The following is a 25,090-nucleotide window of genomic DNA, read 5'->3' on the forward strand; positions in this document are numbered from 1 at the left end:
TCTGAATACACAGAGTTGGTCACAAGCTACATTTGGAAGTGCATTGAAGACACTGTTCCCAAAAATCAGTCCGGGTCTACCCAAACCAGAAGCCTTGGAAAATAGTTCAGTACATATTGCTCTCAGTGCAAGGGATAAAGCCTTCACCTCCGGAGACCAACAAGAGCTCAAGAGATGTCACTATGATTTATGTGGAGTCATCCAGGTGGCAAAACGGCAACACAGGGACAAAAATCTAGTCACAACTCTGCGACAATGGCATACACAGTGTATGGCAAGTACTGCACACCATTGCAGATTTCAAGAGAAAACAGCAGTAAAGCCAACATTGCGGCCTCACTCCCGGACGAGCTATATGTTTTTTTTTACACTCGATTCTAGGTTGATAGGACTGAACCCCTGAGGAGAGCCGCCACCAAAACCTGTTGCAATGAAAGAGGCGAACCCAAGCGCAGGACACAGGCACGGATGTTGCGTTAGGATGTAGACATGGGCATGAGCATTGAACAGCAAACAGGAGAGAGTGCAGGAAGGCAGGAGACAAGCAGAACTGATCTTGACACGGAGTGTAGAAAAGAAAGCAACAGACAAAATGCTTCTTAGCTCAGAGAGATGGAGTTACACAAGTAAACCTTGGTGCTGAAGTAAAACTTAAAAGACTTATCTTGACACGGAGAAACCGAGTTTCACAGGTAATTCTCGGTACTGAAGCAAAACTTAGAACACACAGTCCTAAGCAGCCAGGAAACATTAATTACCACACTGGCAAAACCAATGATCTAGCAACTAGTGGGTGCAAGGCCGGGGTTGTTATGCTGCAGGTCTTGATGAAAACCAGGTGTGCCGCCATCAAAGGAAATTAGGAGAAAATGGGGAATTAACAGTCGGGACCGTGACAAAACCTGCAGCTTGGTCATCTCTGAGGTTGAGATATGTAGAACAGTCCAAAGCGTCAACAGCCACAAGGCAGCAGGGCTGGACGGCATCCAAAGGCGCGTCCTTGAATTGTGTTCTGAACAGCTGGCTGGTGTATTTATGGACATTTTTAATCTCACCCTCTCCGAGTGTGCAGTCCCCTCCTGTTTCAAATCATCCATCATTGTCCCTGTACTTAAGAAAACCAATGTAGCATACCTGAATGATTGGCATCCTGTCGCACTCATCTTAATTATAAGCAAATACTTTGAGAGGCTGATTAAAGACTACATCTGCAGCATGCTACCACCCACACTGGACCCCCTACAATTCGCCTACCAACGGAACAGGTCTACTAATTATGCCATAGCCACAGCACTATACACCATCCTCACTCACCTGAAGAAGAGGGATACATATGTTAGAATGCTGTTCTTGGACTACAGTTCAGCATTCAACACCGTAATTCCCTCCAGACTTGACGGGAAGCTCAGGGACCTCGGCCTGCACCCCACCATGTGTAGTTGGATCCTACATTTCCTATCGGATTGTCGACAGGTGGTAAGGATGGGCTCCCTCACCTCTGTCCCGCAACACAGGTGCCTCCCTAGTTGTCTTCTGAATCCCCTTCGCTACTCCCTTTACACTCACAACTGTACTGCCACACACAGCTCCAATCTGCTGATCAAATTCGCAGATGTCATGACTTTGATGGGCCTTATTTCTAATGGTGACAGAGGAGAGGTTGACACAGTGGTGCCAGGAAAACAACTTCTCCCTCAATGTCCAAAAAACAAAAGAGCTGATTGTGGATTACAGGAGGAACAGAGTCAGGCTCAGCCCAATCAACATCATCGGGTCTGCAGTTTAGTTTCAAGTTCTGCGGTATTCACATCACCGATGATCTCACCTGGACTATTCACACCGGCTTTGTGGTTTAAAAAAAGCACAACAGCATCTCTTCCATCTCAGGCAACTGAAGAAGTTCAGCATGGGCCCCCAAATCCTCAAGACCTTCTACAGGGGCACCATTGAGAATCTTCTGACTGGCTGTATCACTGCCTGGTACAGGAACTACACCAACCTTGAGAGAGTTGTGGATCTATGGAATGCTCTGCCTCAGAAGGCAGTGGAGGCCAGTTCTCTGGATGCTTTCAAGAAAGAGTTAGATAGAGCTCTTAAAGATAGCGGAGTCAAAGGATATGGGTACTGATTGTGGATGATCAGCTATGATCACATTGAATGGTGGTGCTGGCTCGAAGGGCCGAATGGCCTACTCCTGTACTTATTGTCTATTGTCTACTGATTACCGGGCACTGCAGAGAGTGGTATGGATAGCCCAGCTCATCTGTGAATGTGAACTTTCCTTCATTGAAGAAATTTATAGCAGCAGGTGCAGGAAGAAGGCCTGGAAGATTATCAGGAACACCAATCACCCCAACCATAAACTGTTTCAACTGCTTCCGTCTGGCATTAAAGCATTAAAGCCAGGACCAACAGGCTATGGGACAGCTTCTTTCTACAAGCCATTAGACTTATAAATTCACATGTCTGTACATTGCAACAGAGTCATAACGCAAAGATTTTTACTCCCTCACGGTGTGGGTGGAGGTAAGATTTAAATAAATTCTAATTCTAACATTATTATCATAATAGACCTTTGATATATTGCGAGGGATTGGAGTAAAAACGCTATTTCCAATGAACCCCAATCATTACAAGATCTCAAAAATTCAATTACAGAATTAAGCAAAATCAGAGACAAAGAAAATTGCAGAACAAGTATCCGCTGTCAGAATAAAGGTCAATCTATAATAAATATTCATTTATAACATATACAAATGACTTGGCTATTTGTGACATATATGAATGACTTGTATGTGGATGTGGGAGGCATGATTAGATGCCACAAATAACAACAAAGTTGTTAATACACTCAGACCCTGCTTAACACTGAGGATGTGTTCCTCGGAGCTGGAGTGCTATGTGGGGTCACTATAACATTACATAAATGGACATGTGTGCCTGATAAAGAAATCAAACCCAATAAATATATTATTTTATGCATACACAATAACCTGTGGAGTAACAACCATGCAAATAGGCCTAACCTGTACATCTGTGGAGCAGTGACACATTGCAGCAGCAGGGGAGGGAAGTGGGTGGTGGTTACATCTTAGAGGAGGGACCAGGCTGTGGGTACTCCTCTAACTTTGGCTTCTTCTTCAAGTAGGCATCAAGATTTGACTGCCTTTTCTTAAGTTTCCTCTCACAAAGCAGTTCTCAGTAGCAGGAAATCATGTCAAGTACATCTCCCATTGCCTTATTGCTTCGCTCCCAGTTGGTCATTATCGATGAACAGGTCCACGATATGTGTGATCGTGGTGAGGCTAGTGCTAAATTTTTACAGTGCGGTTTCTTGCTGGCGTCTCCTCTTCTCAACCCATGTCCTCAGATTCACCCAGGATGCGTTGCTCTGCCAATTCTCCAAGCTCTTTGTTATTAAGGCTCCCACAACGAGAATGTAGTAACTCTTCAACATCGCCATGATAAACATCCTCTAATACTGCTTCATTAGCCAGTTCAGCAATGTTTTGGATGACTGATTCTGCCTGAAAACCTAGGATGTCGTTGCATGCTTCTGGCCATTGCTTCTTCCACACTCTGTTCATGCAGTTTGAATTTGCAGGCCATTTTCCAGACATTATGGGTGAAAGCAATTGAATAAATTGGCGAGAGAGCAAAAAGATTTACGCACAGGAGATGCAGAGACGTGACTGGCTGTGAGTGGCTCAGAGCGCATGTAAAGTGTCCTCGTTGGCTGATTGAATGTTTACTGTAATGGCGGCCACTCGGGAAGTTTTAAGTGTTATTTAGAAAGATTTTTTTTTAAATTTCAATGAAAAATTAAATAACAACTGTAATGAATCAGCGCTATATGGGGTAGTGTTATGCAGGGTCTGAGTGTAGTATGGAAGGTAGACAGGTTCAGCGATGTATCAATCAATGAATTAATCAATTAATTTATTTATTGAGATACAGCGTTGAACAGGCATTCCAGCCCTTTGAGCCACACCACCTAATAATCCCATGATCTAACCCTAGCCTAATCACAGGACGGATTACAATGACTTACCAACCAGTAATTTACCAACCAGTATGTATTTGGAATGTGAGTGAGAACTGGAGAACCCAGAGGAAACCCACATGTTCATGAGGAGAACGTACAAACTCTTTGCAGGCAACGCTGGTTAATGAACCTGGGTCACAAGTAGTGTAAAGCATTCTGTTAACCACTACACCATTATGCCTGACGGATGGCAGATGTAGCTTGATCCAGCCTATGTGAGCTGATGTATTTTACAAGTACTAATGAGGCAGGTATATACCTATTGTGGTATTAGGAAGTATTGAGGAACACAGGGAACCAGGAGTACAAGTGCACAGAATCTTTAAGGTAGGAATACAGCATCAACACCTGGATAATAAAAATGTCTACATCAGGGTGCTCTTCACTGACTACAGCTAGGTATTCAACATTATCCCCTCAAAACTCATCACTAGTCTCCCTGTGCAACTAGATCCTCAATTTCCTCACTGGCAACATCTTCACCACGCTCACCTTCAACACAGGTGCATCACAGGGCAGTGTTCTTAATTCCCCTCTTTACTCACTTTATACCTATCATTGTGTGGCTAGGTACAGCTGCAATGCTATTTTGCAGTTTGCTGATGACACCACTGTTATTAGCCAAATTAAATCTGATGACAAATTCACATACTCAAGATCAAGATCGGGATTCAAGATTGTTTATTGTCATTCTTCAGTACAGAAGAATGATATAATTGTTATTCTGGATCCGAAGTAGCATTCAAAAAATAACATAACAAGCATAAAGAACACAATAAAATACAAAAATAAATGAAAGCAATCCTATAAAGCACAATATACAAGTATCTGTCATACACAGACTGATTGCATGTACATAAAGTGATGCTAGGTGATGAGTATGTTGGGGTGGTGGTATGGGAGGAAGACTGAAAATTCGGTTGAGTCATGAATGCTTTGGTAAACAATAACCTCGATAAATCTTCCTCAACTATATCAAGCTCTCAAGAATCTGCTTCCAAAGCACTTAACCTCCTTCTAACGGATTTAAATTTTACTGATGTGTGGAGGGTGCATAATCCATCTGCTGAAGACTATACCTTCTTCCCCACAAGACATAACACTTTCTCTCGGATAGATGACATTCTTATATTCTCTGGTTTGCTGCCTCTGGTACACTCACTCAATAGAATTTTTGCCCAGACATCTATCTGACCACTAACCAGTCATATCTACTTTTAATTATGGTAGCATTAAAAATAAGGCTACTAGGTGGAGGTTTATCTCCACCCTTCTAAAATACAACAAATTTCTAACACAACCGAGAACAAAACTGACGGAATTTATAAATTTAAATAAAAATAGTGTCTCAGATGTGACAGTGGTTTGGGCCACCATCAAGGTTTTCTTAAGAAATAACACCATATGGTTCAGTTCTCACCTACATAAAAGCTGGCTTCAAAAGATTTCCACCCTAGAAGAACAAGGTAAGGTTTTGGAGAATGATCTCAAAAGGAGATACGCCATAACAAAAGAAAATCAGCTCAAAACAAAACAAACAGTATTAAATGATTTATTAAGAAGCAGAGCAGAATATATGATCCATATAACCAAACATAAGTATTACGCAGAAGGAAGCAGACCGAGCCATCAACGCTCAAACAACAGGAAGCTAAAAGATCTATACCAGCGATTAGATGTGCTGAACATGGAGTCATATCTTCAACAGAGGAAATAAATGAGACATTTAAGAATTACTGTGAAGAACTGTGTATAAGTGGCTCAGTTCCTTCTGATAATGACTACAAGTTTTTAGTGGATTAGATCTCCCTATGTTGTCATTAGAGGACAGCAAAACTCCTATTACACTGGATGAGCTACTCAAAGCAGTCAAAGCTACAAATAAAGGCTATATGCCAGGTATAGATGGCATACCTGTGGAACTTCACCTACCACTTTGAGATATTCTTGGACCAGTATGGCTAGAAACATTAAATTAAGCTATTGGAAATGGCGCTTTCCATAAAGATCTAAACACAGCCCTGATCACAGTTATACCTAAGCCTGGTAAGGACCCCTTGAAGTGTGCAAATCACCGTCCAAACTCCTTGATAAATGCTGACCTCAAGATATTTTCCAAAGTCTTAGTCAGTAGACTTAAAACAGTAGTTGGCAAAATAATTAGCCCAGATCAAATGGGCTTTATCAGGGGCCATCTTGTATCTGATAATATTCACCGAAAAGCATTCGATTGCCTTGAATGGCCGTATCTTTGGAGAGTTCTAAAAGAATTTAAGTTTGGTGATAAATTTATCAATATGATTCAAACACGGTATGCTAATCCTTCAGCCCGGGTATGTGTGGGAGGAGGTTTCTCAGAGTTATTTGACATAGGATGGGGCGCACAACAAGGGGACACTCTGTCTCCTTTAATTTTTACTATATCTATATAGTTAGATTTCTATTTCTATTTCTATTTAGTTAGAAACTCTCCTCAGATCTCCCCTATTACAATAGGTACAACATCACATTCAATATCACTTTACACACACAACACATCAGCTCGGAGTCCTGCCATGTGCAGAAGTTCACTGATGACACGGCCATAGTGGGGTGTGTCAGGAATGGACAGGAGGAGGAGTATAGGAAACTGATACAGGACTTTGTGATATGGTGCAACTCAAACTACCTGCGTCTCAATATCACCAAGACCAAGGAGATGGTGGTGGACTTTAGGAGATCTAGGCCTCATATGGAGCCAGTGATCATTAATGGAGAATGTGTGGAGCAGGGTAAGACCTACAAGTATCTGGGAGTACAGTTAGACGAGAAGCTAGACTGGACTGCCAACACAGATGCCTTGTGCAGGAAGGCACAGAGTCGACTGTACTTCCTTAGAAGGTTGGCGTCATTCAATGTCTGTAGTGAGATGCTGAAGATGTTCTATAGGTCAGTTGTGGAGAGCGCCCTCTTCTTTGCGGTGGCGTGTTGGGGAGGAAGCATTAAGAAGAGGGACGCCTCACGTCTTAATAAGCTGGTAAGGAAGGCGGGCTCTGTCGTGGGCAAAGTACTGGAGAGTTTAACATCGGTAGCTGAGCGAAGGGCACTGAGTAGGCTACGGTCAATTATGGATAACTCTGAACATCCTCTACATAGCACCATCCAGAGACAGAGAAGCAGTTTCAGCGACAGGTTACTATCGATGCAATGCTCCTCAGACAGGATGAAGAGGTCAATACTCCCCAATGCCATTAGGCTTTACAATTCTACCGCCAGGACTTAAGAACTTTTTAAAAGCTATTATTAATGCTTTTTGAGATAGTGATTTAGATGCATATCATATTTTTTTACTGAGTTAAGTATTGTATGTAATTAGTTTTGCTACAACAAGTGTATGGGACATTGGAAAAAAGTTGAATTTCCCCATGGGGATGAATAAAGTATCTATCTATCTATCTATCTATCTATCTATCTATCATATGGCAAATGTTCAACAAACTCTCCCCTATGTTTTAAAAACACTGGAGCAATTTGGATTTCTTTCAGGATACAAAGTCAACCTGTCAAAATCAGCACTGATGCCAATTAATACAGAAAAAAGTAGGGTGTCTCTCCCTCCCCAGATTAATGTTACAAATGAGGTCCTCTACTTGGGTATTAAAGTTAATACTTCCCTATCGTCTGCCGCTAAAACAAATTACTCTTTAATTTTGAAAAAAAATAGAAGAAGATATTAATAGACGGAGACACCTGCCAGCATCAGTCCCAACCCGTATATCAGTCATTAAAATGAACATCTTACCCCGCATTAATTTTATCAGCTTAATGATCTCTTGAGCTGCACCTCCAGCAGGATATTGGCAAAAACTGGACTCCTTAGCTATTGGATGCAGGAGGATAAAGCTTCACCATGGAAAAATATAGAACAACTCTTGCAAACACAAGGAAATCTGCAGATGCTGGAAATTCAAACAACAACACACAAAATGCTGGTGGAACACAGCAGGCCAGGCAGCATCTATAAGGAGAAGCACTGTCGACGTTTTGGGCCGAGACCCTTCGTCAGGACTAACTGAAAGGAAAGATAGTAAGAGATTTGAAAGTAGTGGGGGGAGAGGGAAATGCAAAATCATAGAAGACCGGAGGGGGTGGGATGAAGCTAAGAGCTGGAAAGGTGGTTGGTGAAAGTGATACCGAGCTGGAGAAGAGAAAGGGTCATGGGACGGGAGGCCTCGGGAGAAAGAAAGGGGAAGGGAGCACCAGAGGGAGATGGAGAACAGGCAAACAACTAAATATGTCAGGGATGGGGTAAGAAGGGGAGGAGGGTCATTAACGGAAGTTAGAGAAGTCAATGTTCATGCCATCAGGTTGGAGGCTACCCAGCCGGTATATAAGGTGTTGTTCCTCCAACCTGAGTTTGGATTCATTTTGACAATAGAGGAGGACATGGTTAGACATAACACAATGGGAATGGGACGTGCAATTAAAATGTGTGGCCACTGGGAGATCCTGCTTTCTCTGGCGGACTGAGCGTAGGTGTTCAGCAAAACGGTCTCCCAGTCTGCGTTGGGTCTCACCAATATATAAAAGGCCACACCAGGAGACCGGACACAGTATACCACACCAGCCGACTCACAGGTGAAGTGTCGCCTCACCTGGAAGGACTGTCTGGGGCCCTGAATGGTGGTGAGGGAGGAAGTGTAAGGGCAGGTGTAGCACTTGTTCCGCTTACAAGGATAAGTGCCAGGAGGGAGATCGGTGGGAAGGGATGGGGGGGGGGGGAGGAGTGGACAAGGTAGTCGCGTAGGGAGCGATCCCTGCGGAAAGCAGAAAGGGGGGGGAGGGAAAGATGTGCTTGGTAGTGGGATCCCGTTGGAGGTGGCGGAAGTTACGGAGAATTATACGTTGGACCTGGAGGCTGGTGGGGTGGTAAGTGAGGACAAGGGCAACCCTATTCCGAGTGGGGTGGCGGGCGGATGAGGTGAGGGCAGATGTGCGGGAAATGGGAGAGATGCGTTTGAGAGCAGAGTTGATGGTGGAAGAAGGGAATCCCCTTTGTTTAAAAAAGGAAGACATCTCCTTAGTCCTGGAATGAAAAGCCTCATCCTGAGTGCAGATGCAGAGTGCAGATTTGCTATCCCCTTCTCACAATTCCTCTGTCTCCGCCGCACCTTATATACCGGCTGGGTAGCCTCCAACTGATGGCATGAACATTAACTTCCGTTAATGCCCCTCCTCCCCTTCTTACCCCATCCCTGACATATTTAGTTGCTTGCCTGTTCTCCATCTCCCTCTGGTGCTCCTCCCTCCCCCTTTCTTTCTCCCGACCGGCCTCCCGTCCCATGATCCTTTCCCTTCTCCAGCTCTGTATCACTTTCACCAATCACCTTTCCAGCTCTTAGCTTCATTCCACCCCCCTCCGGTCTTCTCCTATTGTTTTGCATTTCCCCCTCCCCCCACTACTTTCAAATCTCTTACTATCTTTCCTTTCAGTTAGTCCTGACAAAGGGTCTCGGCCCAAAACATCGACAGTGCTTCTCCTTATAGATGCTGCCTGGCCTGCTGTGTTCCATCAGCATTTTGTGTGTTGTTGTTTGAACAACTCTTGCTTCGATTTTTTTTAAACGAAGCAAGAGGCTGAGAGTGAAGGAGTAGAGGAATCTCAGAGAGAAGTCTTTTTTTTACACTGCTCGGGGAAAAGAGGCTAGACTGCGCAGGCACATGACATAGAGCGCCAAAGGTTTAAAAAAAAAGACCACCATATACAGCAGACAGCGTTGAGAGCAGGCAGTGGAGTGGGAGGGAGCAGAGTGGCTCAACAGGCTTCGACGTGAACAGGCAGAGGTGAGGGTATGTTCCGGGTAAGTTTTGTTTTGTTTGTTTAGAGTAGAGAGAATGCCAGGCACGATTTTGGAATGCTCCTCTTGCAGGATGTGGGAAGTCAGGGAGACCTCCGGTGTCTCTGACTACAATACCTGCAATAAGTGCATCCAGCTGCAGCTCCTAACAAACCACATTAGGGAACTGAAGCAGGCGCTGGATGACCTCCGGATCATTCGGGAGAATGAGGAGTTTACAGATAGTAGTTTTAGGGAGGTAGTTACGCCAAAGGAGCAGCGCACAGGTAATTGGGTTACCATTCGGCAAGGAAAGGGAAAAGGGCAGGCAGAGCAGGGCTCCCCTGTGGCCATTCCCCTCAACAACAAGTATACCGATTTGGATACTTTTGGGGGGGTGGGGGAAGGAATGACTTACCTGGGACAAGCTGCAACAGCCAGCTCTCTGGCACTAAGTCTGGTTCTGCAGTGCAGAATGGCGGGTGGAAGAAGAGGAGAGCAGTAGTGATAAGGGACTCGATAGTTAGAGGTACAGACAGGAGGTTCTGTGGCCGTGGCAGAGACTCCCGGATGGTTTATTGCCTCCCGGGTGCCAGGGTCAGGGATGTCTCTGATCACATGCACGGAATTCTGAAGTGGGAGAGTGATCAGCCAGATGTCATGGTACACATCGGTATCAATGACATAGGAAGAAAGAGTGAGGAGGTCCTGAAGAGTGAGTATGGAGAGCTTGATAGGAAGTTAAAAAGCAGGACCTTGAGGATGGTTATCTCAGGATTGCTACCTGTGCCACATGCCAGTGAGGGTAAGAGTAGGATGCTCTGGTGGATGAACACGTGGCTCAGGAACTGGTGTAGGGGGCAGGGTTTCAGATTTCAGGATCATTGGGACCTCTTCTGGGTCAGGTGGGACCTGTACAAGAGAGACAGGTTACACCTGAACTACAGGGGGACCAATATCTTTGCAGGGAGGTTTTTAGTGCTATTGGTGGGGGGGGGTTTAAAACTAGATTTGCAGGGGGATGGGAACCAGAGTGCCAGAGCAGATAGTAGAGCAGGGGTGAAAATAAATTATGTTAAAAGTTCATGCAAAGTCACAAATAGAAGGGTTGTGTGTGGTAATAATCTTCTAAGGTGTGTCTATTTCAATGCAAGAAGTATTGTGGTGAAGGCTGACGAGCTGAGGGCGTGGATTGACACATGGAACTACGATATTATAGCCATTAGTGAAACTTGACTACAGGAGGGGCAGGACTGGTAGCTTAATGTTCCAGGGTTCCAATGTTTCAGACGTGATAGAGGCAGAGGGATGAAGGGTGGGAGGTTGGCATTGCTAGTCAGAGAAAATGTTACAGCGGTGCTCAGGCAGGACAGATTAGAGGGCTTGTCTACCGAGGACATATGGGTGGAGCTGAGAAACAGGAAAGGTATGACCACATTAATGGGGTTGTATTATAGACCACCCAATAGTCAGCAAGAATTGGAGGAGCAAATCTGCAGAGAGATACCAGACAACTGCAGGAAACATAAAGTTGTGATAGTAGGGGATTTTAATTTCCCACGTATTGATTGGGACTCCCATACTGTTAAAGGTCTAGATGGGTTAGAGTTTGTAAAATGTGTTCAGGAAAGTTTTCTAGATCAATATATAGAGGTTCCAACTAGAGAGGATGCAATATTAGATCTCCTATTAGGAAACAAGTTAGGACAAGTGATGGAAGTGTATGTAGGGGAACACTTTGGTTCCAGTGATCATAACACCATTAGCTTCAACTTGACCATGGATAAAGATAGATCTGGTCCTTAGGTTGAGGTTCTAAACTGGAAAAAGGCCAAATTTGAAGAAATGAGAAAGGATCTAAAAAGTGTGGATTGGGACAGGTTGTTCTCTGGCAAAGATGTGATTGGTAAGTGGAAGGCCTTCAAAGGAGAAATTTTGAGAGTGCAGAGTTTGTATGTTCCTGTCAGGATTAAAGGCAAAGTGAATAAGAATAAGGAACCTTGGTTCTCAAGGGATATTGGAACTCTGATAAAGAAGAACAAAGAGATGTATGACATGTATAGAAAACAGGGAGCAAATAAGGTGCTTGAGGAGTATAAGAAGTGCAAAAAAAAACTTAAGAAAGAAATCAAGAGGGCTAAAAGAAGATATGAGGTTGCTTTGGCAGTCAAGGAAAAAGATAAAATTGTACAAGGCATTGGTAAGGCCAAATTTGGAATATTGTGTACAGTTCTGGTCACCGAATTATAGGAAAGATATCAATAAATTAGAGAGAGTGCAGAGACAATTTACTAGGATGTTACCTGGGTTTCAGCACTTAAGTTACAGAGAAAGGTTGAACAAGTTAGGTCTCTATTCATTGGAGCGTAGAAGGTTGAGGGGGGATTTGATCGAGGTATTTAAAATGTTGAGAGGGATAGATAGAGTTGACGTGAATAGGCTGTTTCCATTGAGAGTAGGGGAGATTCAAACGAGAGGACATGATTTGAGAGTTAGGGGGCAAAAGTTTAAGGGAAACACGAGGGGGCATTTCTTTACTCAGAGAGTGATAGCTGTGTGGAATGAGCTTCCTGTAGAAGTAGTAGAGGCCAGTTCAGTTGTGTCATTTAAGGTAAAATTGGATAGGTATATGGACAGGAAAGGAGTGGAGGGTTATGGGCTGAGTGCGGGTAGGTGGGACTAGGTGAGATTAAGAGTTCGGCACGGACTAGGAGGGCCGGAATGGCCTGTTTCTGTGCTGTGATTGTTATATGGTTATATGGTTATAATCCAAAGAGCTTCTACAGGTATATTAAGAGCAAGAGGATAGTAAGGGACAAAATTGGTCCTCTTGAAGATCAGAGTGGTCCGCTATGTATGGAACCAAAAGAAATAGGGAGATCTTAAATGGGTTTTTGCATCTGTATTTACTAAGGAAACTAGCATGGAGTCAATAGAAATAAGGCAAACAGGTAATGAGGTCATGGAACCTATACAGATTGAAGAGGAGGAGGTGCTTGCTATCTTGAGGCAAATCAGAGTAGATAAATACCCAGGACCTGACAGGGTATTCCCTCGGACTTTGAAGGGGACTAGTGGTGAAATTGCAGGAGCCCTGGCAGATATATTTAAAATGTCGGTATCTACAGGTGAGGTGCCGGAGGATTGGAGGACAGCTCATGTTGTTCCGTTGTTTAAAAAAGGGTCTAAAAGTAATCCGGAAAATTATAGGCCAGTAAGTTTGACGTCGGTAGTAGGTATATTATTGGAAGGAGTACTAAGAGATAGGATCTACAAGTATTTGGATGGACAGGGACTTATTAGGGAGAGTCAGCATGGCTTTGTGCGTGGTAGGTCATGTTTAACAAATCTATTAGAGTTTTTGAGGAGGTTACCAGGAAAGTGGATGAAGGAAGGCAGTGGATGTTGTCTACATGGACTTCAGTAAGGCCTTTGACAAGGTCCCACATGGGAGGTTAGTTAGGAATGATTCCGCGGTGCAAAAAAGGTTGGTGATCACTGCAATAAGCACCTTCTAACTCCTTAAAGCCTATTCACCAGCTATAGTTTAAGTTCAAGAGTCTGGCAAAATATTCTTCACTTGCTTAGAAACAGTGCAGCTTCATCAGCACCCTAGAACTTAAACATCATGCAGCACACAGCAGCCCAATTCATAAGCACTCCATCCACAGCCATTCACTCACTACAACACCAAAGCAGAGCAGCAGCAGTCTGTATCACCTATGGAACTGACTGCTGCAACTCACCAATACTCCTTTGACAATGCCTTCCAAGCCCATGACCGCTACCAAGTAACGGGTAAAGCAGCAAATCATGGATGTACTACCTTCTGGAAGTTGCCATCCATACCACAGATGATCTTGACTCCTTCACTGTCACTTAATCAAAATCCTGGAACTCCCTTCCTGACAGCATTGTGGGTACACCCACATCTCGAGCATTGCAATGGTTTAAGAAATCAGGTCACTACCATATTCTCAAGGCCAGCAAGGAACAGGCCATTAAATGCTGGCTCAGACTACGAAGCCCACATCCCTTAAATGTATTACAAACAGAACAACTGCAGTGAACCTGTGGGAAGATAACTAAACAGCGTAGGTATAAATTGAGGGCAGGCTGACCCAGTATACGTTCCCAGTTTTATCTCCACCACCAGGGGACTTGCCAAATCTAACTAAGAAATAGTAAAAGTGGAATTTTAATGTTTTCTCTTACGTGATGGTAACTTTAGCCAAGGGTGAAAATAGTCTGATAATTAAGGAATGTCTGATACACTGTGAAGGCAGAATAGCAGATCTAATAGAGCTAAGAAATAAATTATAAACATATAAAAAGAAAAGAGCTCACTTCAGTTGTTCTCCCTTCCTTTTCTTTTCGCTCCCTGTGTCTTCTCTCATTTTCTTCATATCTATCATGTTTTGACAATTCCAAATTCCCTGAAACACAGATGGACATAGTTGCACAAGTTTCAACAACTGATCACCATTTTAGTTATGACTTTAAAGGATAAAGGTAACGCTATACTGATGTAATAACAGCCACAAATTCAAACCATTCCAACAATCTTGACAGTAAGACAGTGCCAACTAAATTCATGTGGCATATATCAAAAAGAATTTATCATTGCAAAAATAAGCACAACATTTTAATTTGATCAGATGATACGGCCAATTTTACCTTAAAAAGCACAATATGCATTGAAGATAGTGAGATTAAAGACGGAGTATGCTGATTCTAAGATATGTTGATATCAAGGAGGAAGCATTTGGTCTCCTGAAGAACATTAAGGATGATGTCCCCAGGGCCAAATGGCATCTATCCCAGGTTATTGAAAGAGGCAAGATTGCTGGGGCCTTGACAGTGATTTGTATGCTCTTTATCCACATGCAAAGTTCCAGAGGACTGGAGAATAGCCAATGTTGTTTCCCTTGTTTAAGAAGGGCAAAATGAACAACCCATGACAGTGCAGACCAGTGAATCTTACATCATTATTAAGGAAATTATTCATGAGGATTTACTCACAACTGGAAAACCATGGATATATTAGTGATCAACATGCACAAAATGCTGCAGGAACTCAGTAAGTCAGGCTTGACCTATGGAGGGGAATAAGCGGTTGTCAGGACTAGACGAAGGGTCTCGGCCCGAAACGTCGACAGTGCTTCTCCCTATAGATGCTGCTTGGCCTGCTGCGTTCCACCAGCATTTTGTGTGTGTAGTTTATTTTTTTGCTCATTTTTGACTAATTCATAGACACTAATTCAATGACACAGAAATGGTAAGAGTTGAGGATAGTGAGGAAGGTTATCAAAGGATACAGCAATATTTCAATCAGTTGGAAATAGGGGCAGAGAAGCTGCAGGTGGAGATTAACTTTACAAGAGAGTGAGGTGTTCAAACTACAATTAATATCAAAGTATGTTTTCTATACACAACATTGAGATTTGTCTTCTTGCAGCATCCACAAAACAAACACATTAGAACCCATTAAAAAAAACACACACAACAGAGACCATCAAAGACCCAATTTGTGAAAAGTAGAACAAATCATGCAATCAATAAAAAAGTACACAAATAACACACGTAACATGAATCGCGGAGCCCCTGAAAGCGAGTCCATAGCCAAAGAGCCAGTTGAGCACTGAGGTGAGTGGCAATAGGTGCAAGCCACAGAGACATAGCCAGTTCAGCACTGAATTGAGTAAACCTCGCACAGTAGTGAGCTGAACACTGGTTCGTTCTTTGCCCTCAGCCCTGACACCTGGATCGTTTCAGTTTGCCTCAGCATTTAACTTGGCCAAACATCGGTTTGTTTTTCATTCTCAGGCCCGCCACTTCAATCCGACACCAAGTTCACTCCAGCATTGGCCAAACATCAGTTCATTACTTGTTCCTGTGCCCGGCCACTTCGATCCATCTAAGTCCACTCCAGCAATGGCCACCATGGCTGTACCTGCATTCTCGAGAGTCCAGTTCATCAAATCCTTCAGGATACTGCAAAATACCAGGTCATACAGGTGGTTCAAAAGCACAACACCCAAAGGGAAATTACAGATTGTGGATGGCAGGGATCGTAGTCCAGAAAAGTGTGATTAACAGAAGAGCTGGAGGTTTTACTTGCTGCCTGTAAACTGTTGCCATGTCTTGCCAGTGCTATTGCTGCATTTTTAATAGTTAAAAGCAGAAAATCGCAGGAACCTTAGAAGCACTTGTGTACTGAAGGACCTTAAGAGAATGTCCATAGCTTGCGAAAAGTGGCAACACAATAGGTAGGATGGTCACACACCCACGCACGCGCGCGCGCAGCGCACACACACACACACACACACACACACACACACACACACACACACACACACACACACACACACACACACACACACACACACACACACACACACAACACACACACACACACACACACACACACACACACACACACAATCAATGCTGGAGAAACTCAGCAGGCCAGGCAGCTTCTATGGAAAAGAGTAAACAGTCCACATTTTGTGCCAGGACCCTTCACCAAGACTGGAGAGAAAAGGATGACAAATCAGAGTAAGACAGTGGGGGAAGGGGAGGAAGAAATACAAGGTGGTAGGTGATAGGTTAATCTGAGGGGAGGAGGAAGGGTGAAGAAAAGAGCTGGGAGGTCAATAGGTGAGAGATAAAGGGCAGGAGAAGGGGGAATCTGATAGGACAGGACAGACAGCCATGGAAGAAAGGGAAGGGGGAGGAGCACCAGAGGGAGGTGATGGGCAGTTAAGGTGATAAGGTGAGAGAAGGAAATGGGAATAGGGAATGGTGAAGGGTGGGGGGCAATATACTATCCCTTTTATCAAAGAGCGATAGGTACCTGGACTGCACTGGCAAGGAAAGTTGTGGGAGCAGATACAGTAGCAATAGTTAAAAGGCACATAGACAGGCACATGAATAGGCAGGGAATAGAGAGATGCAGACTATGTGCAGACAGATGGGATTAGTTTAAATTGGCATTAAGAAATTTAGCTGTGATCGCAGAGAAGAAAATAGAGCCATAAGAAGAAAAACTGAACTTCTAAGCCATTATGGTAAGAAATTGTCTTAAAAGTAAAAGGGCAAAGAACTTAAAATTATAAAAAATGCAACCAGTTTCAAAACAAAGGACCAACACAAATGAGTCATACATCACCACATATATCAGCCTTGCTCAATTATTTTCAAGCAAATGGAGGACCAAGATAACTTAATTCATGCAACACAGCATTACTTAAAAAGATTTGATCTTTGGAGACCAAAAAATGGTAAGAGAAGAATGGATAGTTATTAAGTACCACATGAATCAAGTTTAAGCAATTTCATTCTGATGGCTGTTGGAGCATTTGATATGATACAGTCTTAGTACTGAGGAAACAGGTCCATATTTTCATCATGAATGTCAGATCATTTTTCTTCAATCTATGTAAATCAAAGTAGCAAAATAAAATGAAAGCCTCTTTAAGTGATAAATGTTAGTCCGCCACCAGAAGAGTGTCGTGGAATCTCTCACATCTCTCTCAGGAGTCAAACAGAGCTTTACTTTACCACATGAACAAAAAGATTACAGATACAAATAATAAATGGAGCACCGGCATTAGTACAGATTTTATGATAGATAGATAGATAGATAGATAGATACTTTATTCATCCCCATGGAGAAATTCAACTTTTTTTCCAATGTCCCATACACTTATTGTAGCAAAACTAATTACATACAATACTTAACTCAGTAAAAATATGATATGCATCTAAAATCACCCTCTCAAAAAGCATTAATAATAGCTTTTAAAAAGTTCTTAAGTAGTTTACTTAAATACATTGAGTCCTAACCCCGGCACTTTAACCTATCTTACTCCTGGTGGTTGAATTGTAAAGCCGAATGGCATTGGGGAGTATTGATCTCTTCATCCTGTCTGAGGAGCATTGCATCGATAGCAACCTGTCGCTGAAACTGCTTCTCTGTCTCTGGATGGTGCTATGTAGAGGATGTTCAGGGTTTTCCATAATTGACCGTAGCCTACTCAGCGCCCTTCGCTCTGCTACCGATGTTATACTCTCCAGTACTTTGCCCACAACAGAGCCCGCCTTCCTTACCAGCTTATTAAGACGTGAGGCGTCCCTCTTCTTAATGCTGCCTCCCCAACACGCCACCACAAAGAAGAGGGCGCTCTCCACAACTGACCTATAGAACATCTTCAGCATCTCACTACAAACATTGAATGACGCCAACCTTCTAAGGAAGTACAGTCGACTCTGTGCCTTCCTGCACAAGGCATCTGTGTTGGCAGTCCAGTCTAGCTTCTCGTCTAACTGTACTCCCTTCTTTACAGTGTGACCAACTCTCATGGTGTCTTTGAAGGAACACCATGTCAAAGTGATAATCTGTAGAATTTCTCTCACCTAGAATACCAGAAGGCATTTGGGAAAGTTGTTCATTAAATTCAGAGCTGTGATTATTCAGTGCAAATGAATAAGAAGTTAATTGAAAGTTTGCAAAGAGAGAGAAATTGGTCTTAGGAAGCTAATTAATGCTATTCTTCAGGGTCAGTGCATTCAATTCTAATTTACATCAGTGATTTGGTTAAGAAATTCAGTTAAATGGCCAAAATTTACAAATGACCTCATATTTGAACAGACAATGAATTTGGAGTGGGCAACTCAGAATCATAACATAAACCAGTAATTCAATGTAATTTAAAAGAATCCAGCATTTTTTGTTTTGTAAAGGCAAGCATAAAGAAGTACACATTTGTAAGATGAACATACAACATTCATTTTGCAAATAGTTCAATTTATAGCTATTCATCCTTGGAATGGTGTTCCTGGAAAATCATTATGCAGAATACAAATAGTATGAGAAAAAAATTACAGCAAGCCAGCACTTGCAACAGGAAGACTGTTCAGTGATTTAAATCAACATCAATAAAATTTCAAGCTAATGTTGGGAAGATAGTCTTTCCAGAGTATTCAGCACTTGGATTGATTTAGACATATAATGGAAGACACAACCTTGTCAAAAATAAACAGAATGTTGCAGTGGGCAACCTGACAATAGTTCTGGATAAACAAGCTGGAAAAAAGCTGAATTAACTATTTAATCAAAGAATAGGTGAACCAAACACAAAACAGGTAGCTAGAATTCTCCCATTTTTATTCTTAATTTGGACAAATTCCCCCCCCCCCCCCCATTCCACAATCTGACCTTTTATCTCTTCTCACCTGCCTATTACTTCCTCCTGGATCCCCTCCTCCTTCCCCTTTCTCCTATGGTCCACTCTCTTCTACTATCAGATTCCTTCTTCTCCAGCCCTTGATCTTTTCCACCCACCTGGCTTCACCTTTCACCTTCCAGCTAGCCTTCCTTCCCTCCTCCCCCTTCTTTGTATTCTGGCATCTTCACTCTTCCTTCTCAGTCCTGAAGAAGGATTTTGACCCGAAACATTGACTATCTATCTATCCATTTCCATAGATGCTGCCTGACCTGCTTCGTTCCTCCAGCATTTTTTGTGTGTTGCTTCAGATTTTCAGCATCTGCAGACTTTCTCATAGTTATAGGTTGTTAGAAGGTTGGGACAACTCTAAAAGTAACTAAACAAATGATTTTTTTTTCAAATAACAAGTTGGCTCAAAATATAACAGTTGCACAGTTGCTTTATGGCATTCAAAGGCATTCATTAAAAATTGATTATTTTTGTAATGAAAAGTGTAGTTTCTTAAGTTTTCATTAACTTTCCACATTAAACATAAAAGTACCTTTATCTTTTTTCTGCCTATGTTTAGATCGTTGTTCTCCATTTCCATCATTTTCTCTCCCAGTTTCTCGGTGTTTGTCTTGTTCTTTTTTCCGGTCTCTTTCTTTATCTCTGTGCCTCTCAGGTTCATGTTCCCGCTTTGTAGATCTCTCTATATTAAGATCCCATTCCTTACCCTCGTCACGAACTCTACGCCCTGAATGTTTCTCTCCTTCTTGATAAGCGTCTCTATCTCTGTGTTTATGTTTCTCACTTTCCTTTTCTTTTTTCTTTCTCCTGTCTTTATCTCGTTCCTCATCATGAACTCTTTTCCGTACTTTTTCATGTTCCAGGTCTTTATGTTGGTCCCCATCACTCTCTTTCTCTTTGCTTCGCACTTTATCAATATGGCGTTCCTTTTGCCTGTCTCGGTCCCTATCCCTATGTCGACGCTCCTCTGACTCCTCCTCGTGTCTTTTCCTTGCTCTGGACTTTTTATCACGATCATCCAGATGATCTCCTTGGGCAGCCTGGAAAGAGGAATTAACAGTCAAAATTATAAATGAAAAGGCTTGTGAAGGCAGACTGCATTTTCTATTAATTTTACACATATTGCATAAGTGAATGGTCAAATACCGTAATCAAAAGCAAACTCTACTCCGAATTTACAATTGATTGAAAAACTAAGTGTCAGTCTAAATTAATAAAAACATTATATAACACATCTTCCACATCCCAGTAACTGACCCCTGTGCACATAATGGTTTCCACTGAAAGGAACTTGAGAATTACGAATCATGCTGATGACTAGCAGTGATTCTGTGGAGGAGCGGAATCGGTTACAGCATGTCTGCTTTCCACACCTTCTTACCATTAGGTGGAATTTAGAAGCTTGCTAAATGATGCCAAAGCATCTGAACTTTCACTGAAGCACTGGAGCTCAATTCTGTGGAGCTATTATACCAGAGGTGTAACCATTGCAAGAGTCGGTCGTTTTTTAACTTTCATTCTACTGATCAACAACTTTCAAAATCAATTTCTATAATTTAGATGTTTGAAGTAAATAAATGATATTCCAGCATTAGTTGTGTTTATTAACTAAATCCATTTCAGTTGGTTTTAAAGGTCTTTTATTATTTAGAAACTGAATAAATCTTCAGCAAACTACCTGGAACCCAGTTGCCACAAGCAGATCATTCTACTTCTTCAAAAAGCCTAGCAGAAAGACCTGTATTTCAATTTGAACGAGCTGTAAACATAAGCATAGTTAAGGGAGTTACACAGCAGATGAAGTGCAAGGAGCAGTACAGTAAAGCATAGTCTTGCCCATCAGTTATGTTCAGCTTTGCTGGATAAGTGATAAATATCGTCCAGGACACTAGGTCACAACTTTCAATCAACATTCACTATGAGCATAAGTAACCAGAGGACCACAGCCTGAATGGAACATTAATGCAAAATAAAATCCCAATTGCAAACATAAAATTGAAACTAATATAACAACAGAATACCAAAATCTCAAGTTGTACTCACTTATGTTTGGAATCTTTTATCCCTTAATTTTTCATTGCTTTGTAGAATTAAGAGTTCAACTTTCACATATCTTATCTGTCTACAGAACATGAAAAATTTCCACAGATATTCACTACTATCACATTGTTACAGTAACTCCACCACGGATGTTCCAAGCTCAGCTACAAAAGAGCCAGCAAACCCCTCTTGTAAAAACCTAAAGCTACAGAAACCTAGCTCCAAAGACCTCATGCCTGGATCTTCAATAGGCTACACATGGGAATAACTTGAAAGACTGGCCCAGGACAGAGGACTGTGGCGAACTGCTGTCAGCAGCCTATGTCCCAATAGCAGTGATGGGCTTAACAACAAGATTGATAGCAGCTTCAGAAACAACTGTGCACTTCTCATCATTTAGCAGATCTTTGTTCCTCTCTTAGTGAAATCATATAAATTAACATGGACTTGGGCCACTTGTGAAATATTCTGAATATGTTACACAGTGTTCCATGAGGTCTAATGAGTTTTAAATGCTGTACTGCTTAATGGGCATCATCATCCAAAATACAAATAATATTTATTCACTGGGATGAGTATTTTGAAATAATGGAATTTAAAGATGTCTTCTAAAAAATGTAAACTATAATTCATCTTCAACCTTAACTTACAGTCCTTATATAGCCTTCTGTAAAATGCTTAAAGTGTAACTAAAGATTATCTTTGTCTTTCTAATATATTGACAGCTTGAAACTATGCAATGGGATACTACAACTTCACTTAACCCGACATCAGCTTCAAAAAGTGGAGGCCTACATAAAGATAGCAACATACTTAAGTTTCTACAGAAATCTCTTCCAAATATGGACCCTACATCATCCAACATGAAAATGGCTAAAATTCAACTATTTCTACTTTTGATAATGTTCTATACAGTATATTTTGCAAATAAAATAAATTACTTTAATATGCTTCAGCAATTCTTCTGTTTTCCAGGTATCTTCTTTGGTTTTCCCCTAAAGTAAAAGTAAAATTGAACAAGTCTGAGACAATAAAACCTACAAATTCCAAAAAGGAATACTACACCAAATTTTCTAATGAATGATACACAGGATATCACACACTCTCAGTCCACTCATCAAGATCACAGTTCCCATACTCCCTTCAATTCACCAGAGCCCCAGTTCCTGTGCTCCATTTACCTGGTTCTGTTGGACATACTCTCCTTAAACCTACTCATTCACTGGGAAAATTATTATTTTACTGTGTAACATCTAAGAAAAGACTATTAAAAGTATATTGGAATATAAATGGCAAAACACCTGCTCATCCAGTACCACCAAAACCCCAAGTGTGGCAGAGTGACGGAGTTTTATTGCATTTTCCAATCAGTCACCTGCCTTAGCCATTCAATCACCACTGTCATTCCTAGGTTCAAATATTTCAATGTTCAGCCATTCCATCAAGCATCCATTGTAGACATCAATTCATTCAACATCCTGCTATCCATCTCTCACCCCCAAAGCAATCGCCATTACATTGAGTTGACAAAGCTACACGTTTAAGTTTTTTTGCATTTTCCTTTAAAACTTTTTAAAGATTAGACCAATGTACTATATTCACCACATACCATATATATAGTAAATTACACCATATCTTTATCCTCTCACAAATGTTGCATTCCTCTCATTTCAGAACATAAGCAGTACGTGCAGAATCAGCATTTTTAACTTCTTACCCTTCGCCCATTTATTTCCTCCTTCCCTTCCATTGCCAACAAAATCTTGAACTTATCTCCTGAAATCTTTCTACAAGTTCCTCTGCTGTTTAATCCTCCTCCCAGATGATCCTTTCATTAAATCCACAATATCTCCTCCACAGCCTTAGCTTGACTTCCAATTTGCAAATGCACCTGGATGTTTTACTGCATAAACTTAAGCTAATGTGAAAAGGAAATAAATACAGTATACAGCCTGTTGCTACATTCCACAAGTATTCCATTAAGTTAGAGAATGAATTGCAAACCATTCCATTCACAGAAGATAGATGCTACATTTTTGATTGTGTTGCCTGAGCAATAATAACAGTGCTTCATTGGCTAAGCAAGGGTCAAACCACCAGAATGCATTTGGCAATTGGAATTCTTGGCTCTGCATGTGGTAACTACAGCAAGAATACTACCCAACATTTGGTTAATGTTTAATAATACCATTTACTTAGTTTTCACTGTGGCAAATCATTTATTTGTAAGTCTGCATAAACATATCTTCTACACTACACATCTACCTGCAAGACTGCCAATTATTGATCCTGAATATTTAAAAATTTGAACCTCCACTTATGTTTGTCTTTTTAAACAAAGTCACCATCTCACCCTGTTTCCAAGTATTGCAAAATCAAACATACCATTTTCAAAAGTTGCCAATGCATAAGATAGTAAGAAAGGCATCACCTTCACTTCCTTAGGAATTTGCAAAGATTTGGCATAACTTCTAAAACCTTGACAAACTTCTATAGATGTTTGGTGGACAGTATATTGACTGGCTGCCTCACTGACTGGTATGGGAACACTAATGCCCTTGAACAGAAAATCCTACAAAAAGTAGTAAATGTGTCCCAGTCCATTAAGGGTACAAGTCCTCCCCAGCAATGAGCAAAATACATGGAGTGCAGTCACAGGAAAGCAGCATGCATCATCAGGGACTCCCACCACTAAGGTCATGCTCTCTTCTCAGTGCAGCCATCAGGAAGAAGGTACAAAAGCCTCAGGACTTACACTACCAGGTTCAGGAAATAGCTATGATACCTCTTGAACAAAAGGGGATAACTTCACCTACACCACCACTAAACTGTTCCCATAACTTATGGACTCACTTTCAAGGACTCCTCATCTCACATTCTCGATATTTATTGCTTATTGACTTATAATTATTATTTCTTTTTCCTTCTTTCTGTATTTGCAATTTTTTGTCTTTTGTACACCGTTTGTCTACCCTGTACGTGCAGTATTTCATTGATTCAATTATGGTTAGTGGATTTATTAATAATGCCCACAAGAAAATGAATCTCAGGGTGATATTTATGTACCTGGATAACACATTTACTCAGAACTTTGAAGACCTTCAATTGCTGACTTAAACCATATGCATCATCATGCATCTTGTTTTCTAGTTGGGGGATGGATTCGGATTTATTTATCACATGCACATTGAAACATACTGAAATGCACCAGTTGCATCAACAACCAACATGTGTTGGGAGCAAAATGCAAGAGTTGCTACACAGTCTGGCAGCAACATAACATGCCCATAATGTAGTTGCAGCTTGTGTTGTTCACCCACTCACACACACAGACCTCTTCTGACTTGGTGCATTGCAGATCAATGTTCAGCACCAAATTTGAGAATTTCACACAATGAAAAATAACCAGTTTTAAAGAAGGTGAACATCTTGTTTTCTCTCATCCACAGATACCATCTGAGGTACAGATTATCTCCATTTAAAATTTCACATTATTTTCCACTTTACAACATCTGAAACATAATCGATCAGATCCTTGATCAGTTTCAGAATCAGAAATCATTAACTGTTTACATCTTACAAAGTCCACAGAGATTCATCTGAAGGTTCAGACATACTGTCAGGTAACCTGGAACAAACAACCTGCTGGATGAACTCAGTGGGTAGATGAAGAATATGTTGACATTTCTGGTGAACACCTTGCATCAAGGATTGTCGGACGGAGGAGAACTTATTCCAAGTCAGCAGAGACTTAGCAGTGAAGTACTACAATATAATGACACAAGAGACTGCAGATTCAGGGTTTTGACCTGAAACGTCGAAACATCCATCCCTTCCGCCCCACACAGATGCTGCTCGACTCGCTGAGATCCTCCAGCAGATTGTTAAATCTTTTCGATTAGTTAAAGAGACCGGTTATTAATCCTAGTGGATTCACTCAGCGGGACTGC

The 25,090-nt window shown here is 41.7% G+C and overlaps 1 protein-coding gene across 3 annotated transcripts in view; it reads right to left on the bottom strand.

Moving 5' to 3' along the window:
- The window catches only part of dync2i1 (dynein 2 intermediate chain 1), a 98,413-nt gene that overhangs the window by 72,910 nt on the left and 413 nt on the right, over positions 1-25,090 (bottom strand). For 2 of the 3 annotated variants that reach the window (XM_073054864.1, XM_073054863.1), the window contains exons 1-4: positions 22,858-22,969; positions 22,082-22,135; positions 19,633-20,140; positions 14,209-14,297 (exon numbers count right to left, since the gene is read on the bottom strand). In XM_073054864.1, coding sequence (XP_072910965.1) covers positions 14,209-14,297; positions 19,633-20,140; positions 22,082-22,135; positions 22,858-22,890 — 684 coding nt within the window. In that variant the 5' untranslated portion in view covers positions 22,891-22,969. Of the gene's footprint in view, positions 1-14,208; positions 14,298-19,632; positions 20,141-22,081; positions 22,136-22,857; positions 22,970-25,090 lie in introns of those variants that run through there. The other variant, XM_073054865.1, reaches the window with a different exon arrangement.

The sequence above is a fragment of the Hemitrygon akajei genome, chromosome 8 (assembly GCF_048418815.1).
Source record: "Hemitrygon akajei chromosome 8, sHemAka1.3, whole genome shotgun sequence".
Taxonomy (NCBI): domain Eukaryota; kingdom Metazoa; phylum Chordata; class Chondrichthyes; order Myliobatiformes; family Dasyatidae; genus Hemitrygon; species Hemitrygon akajei.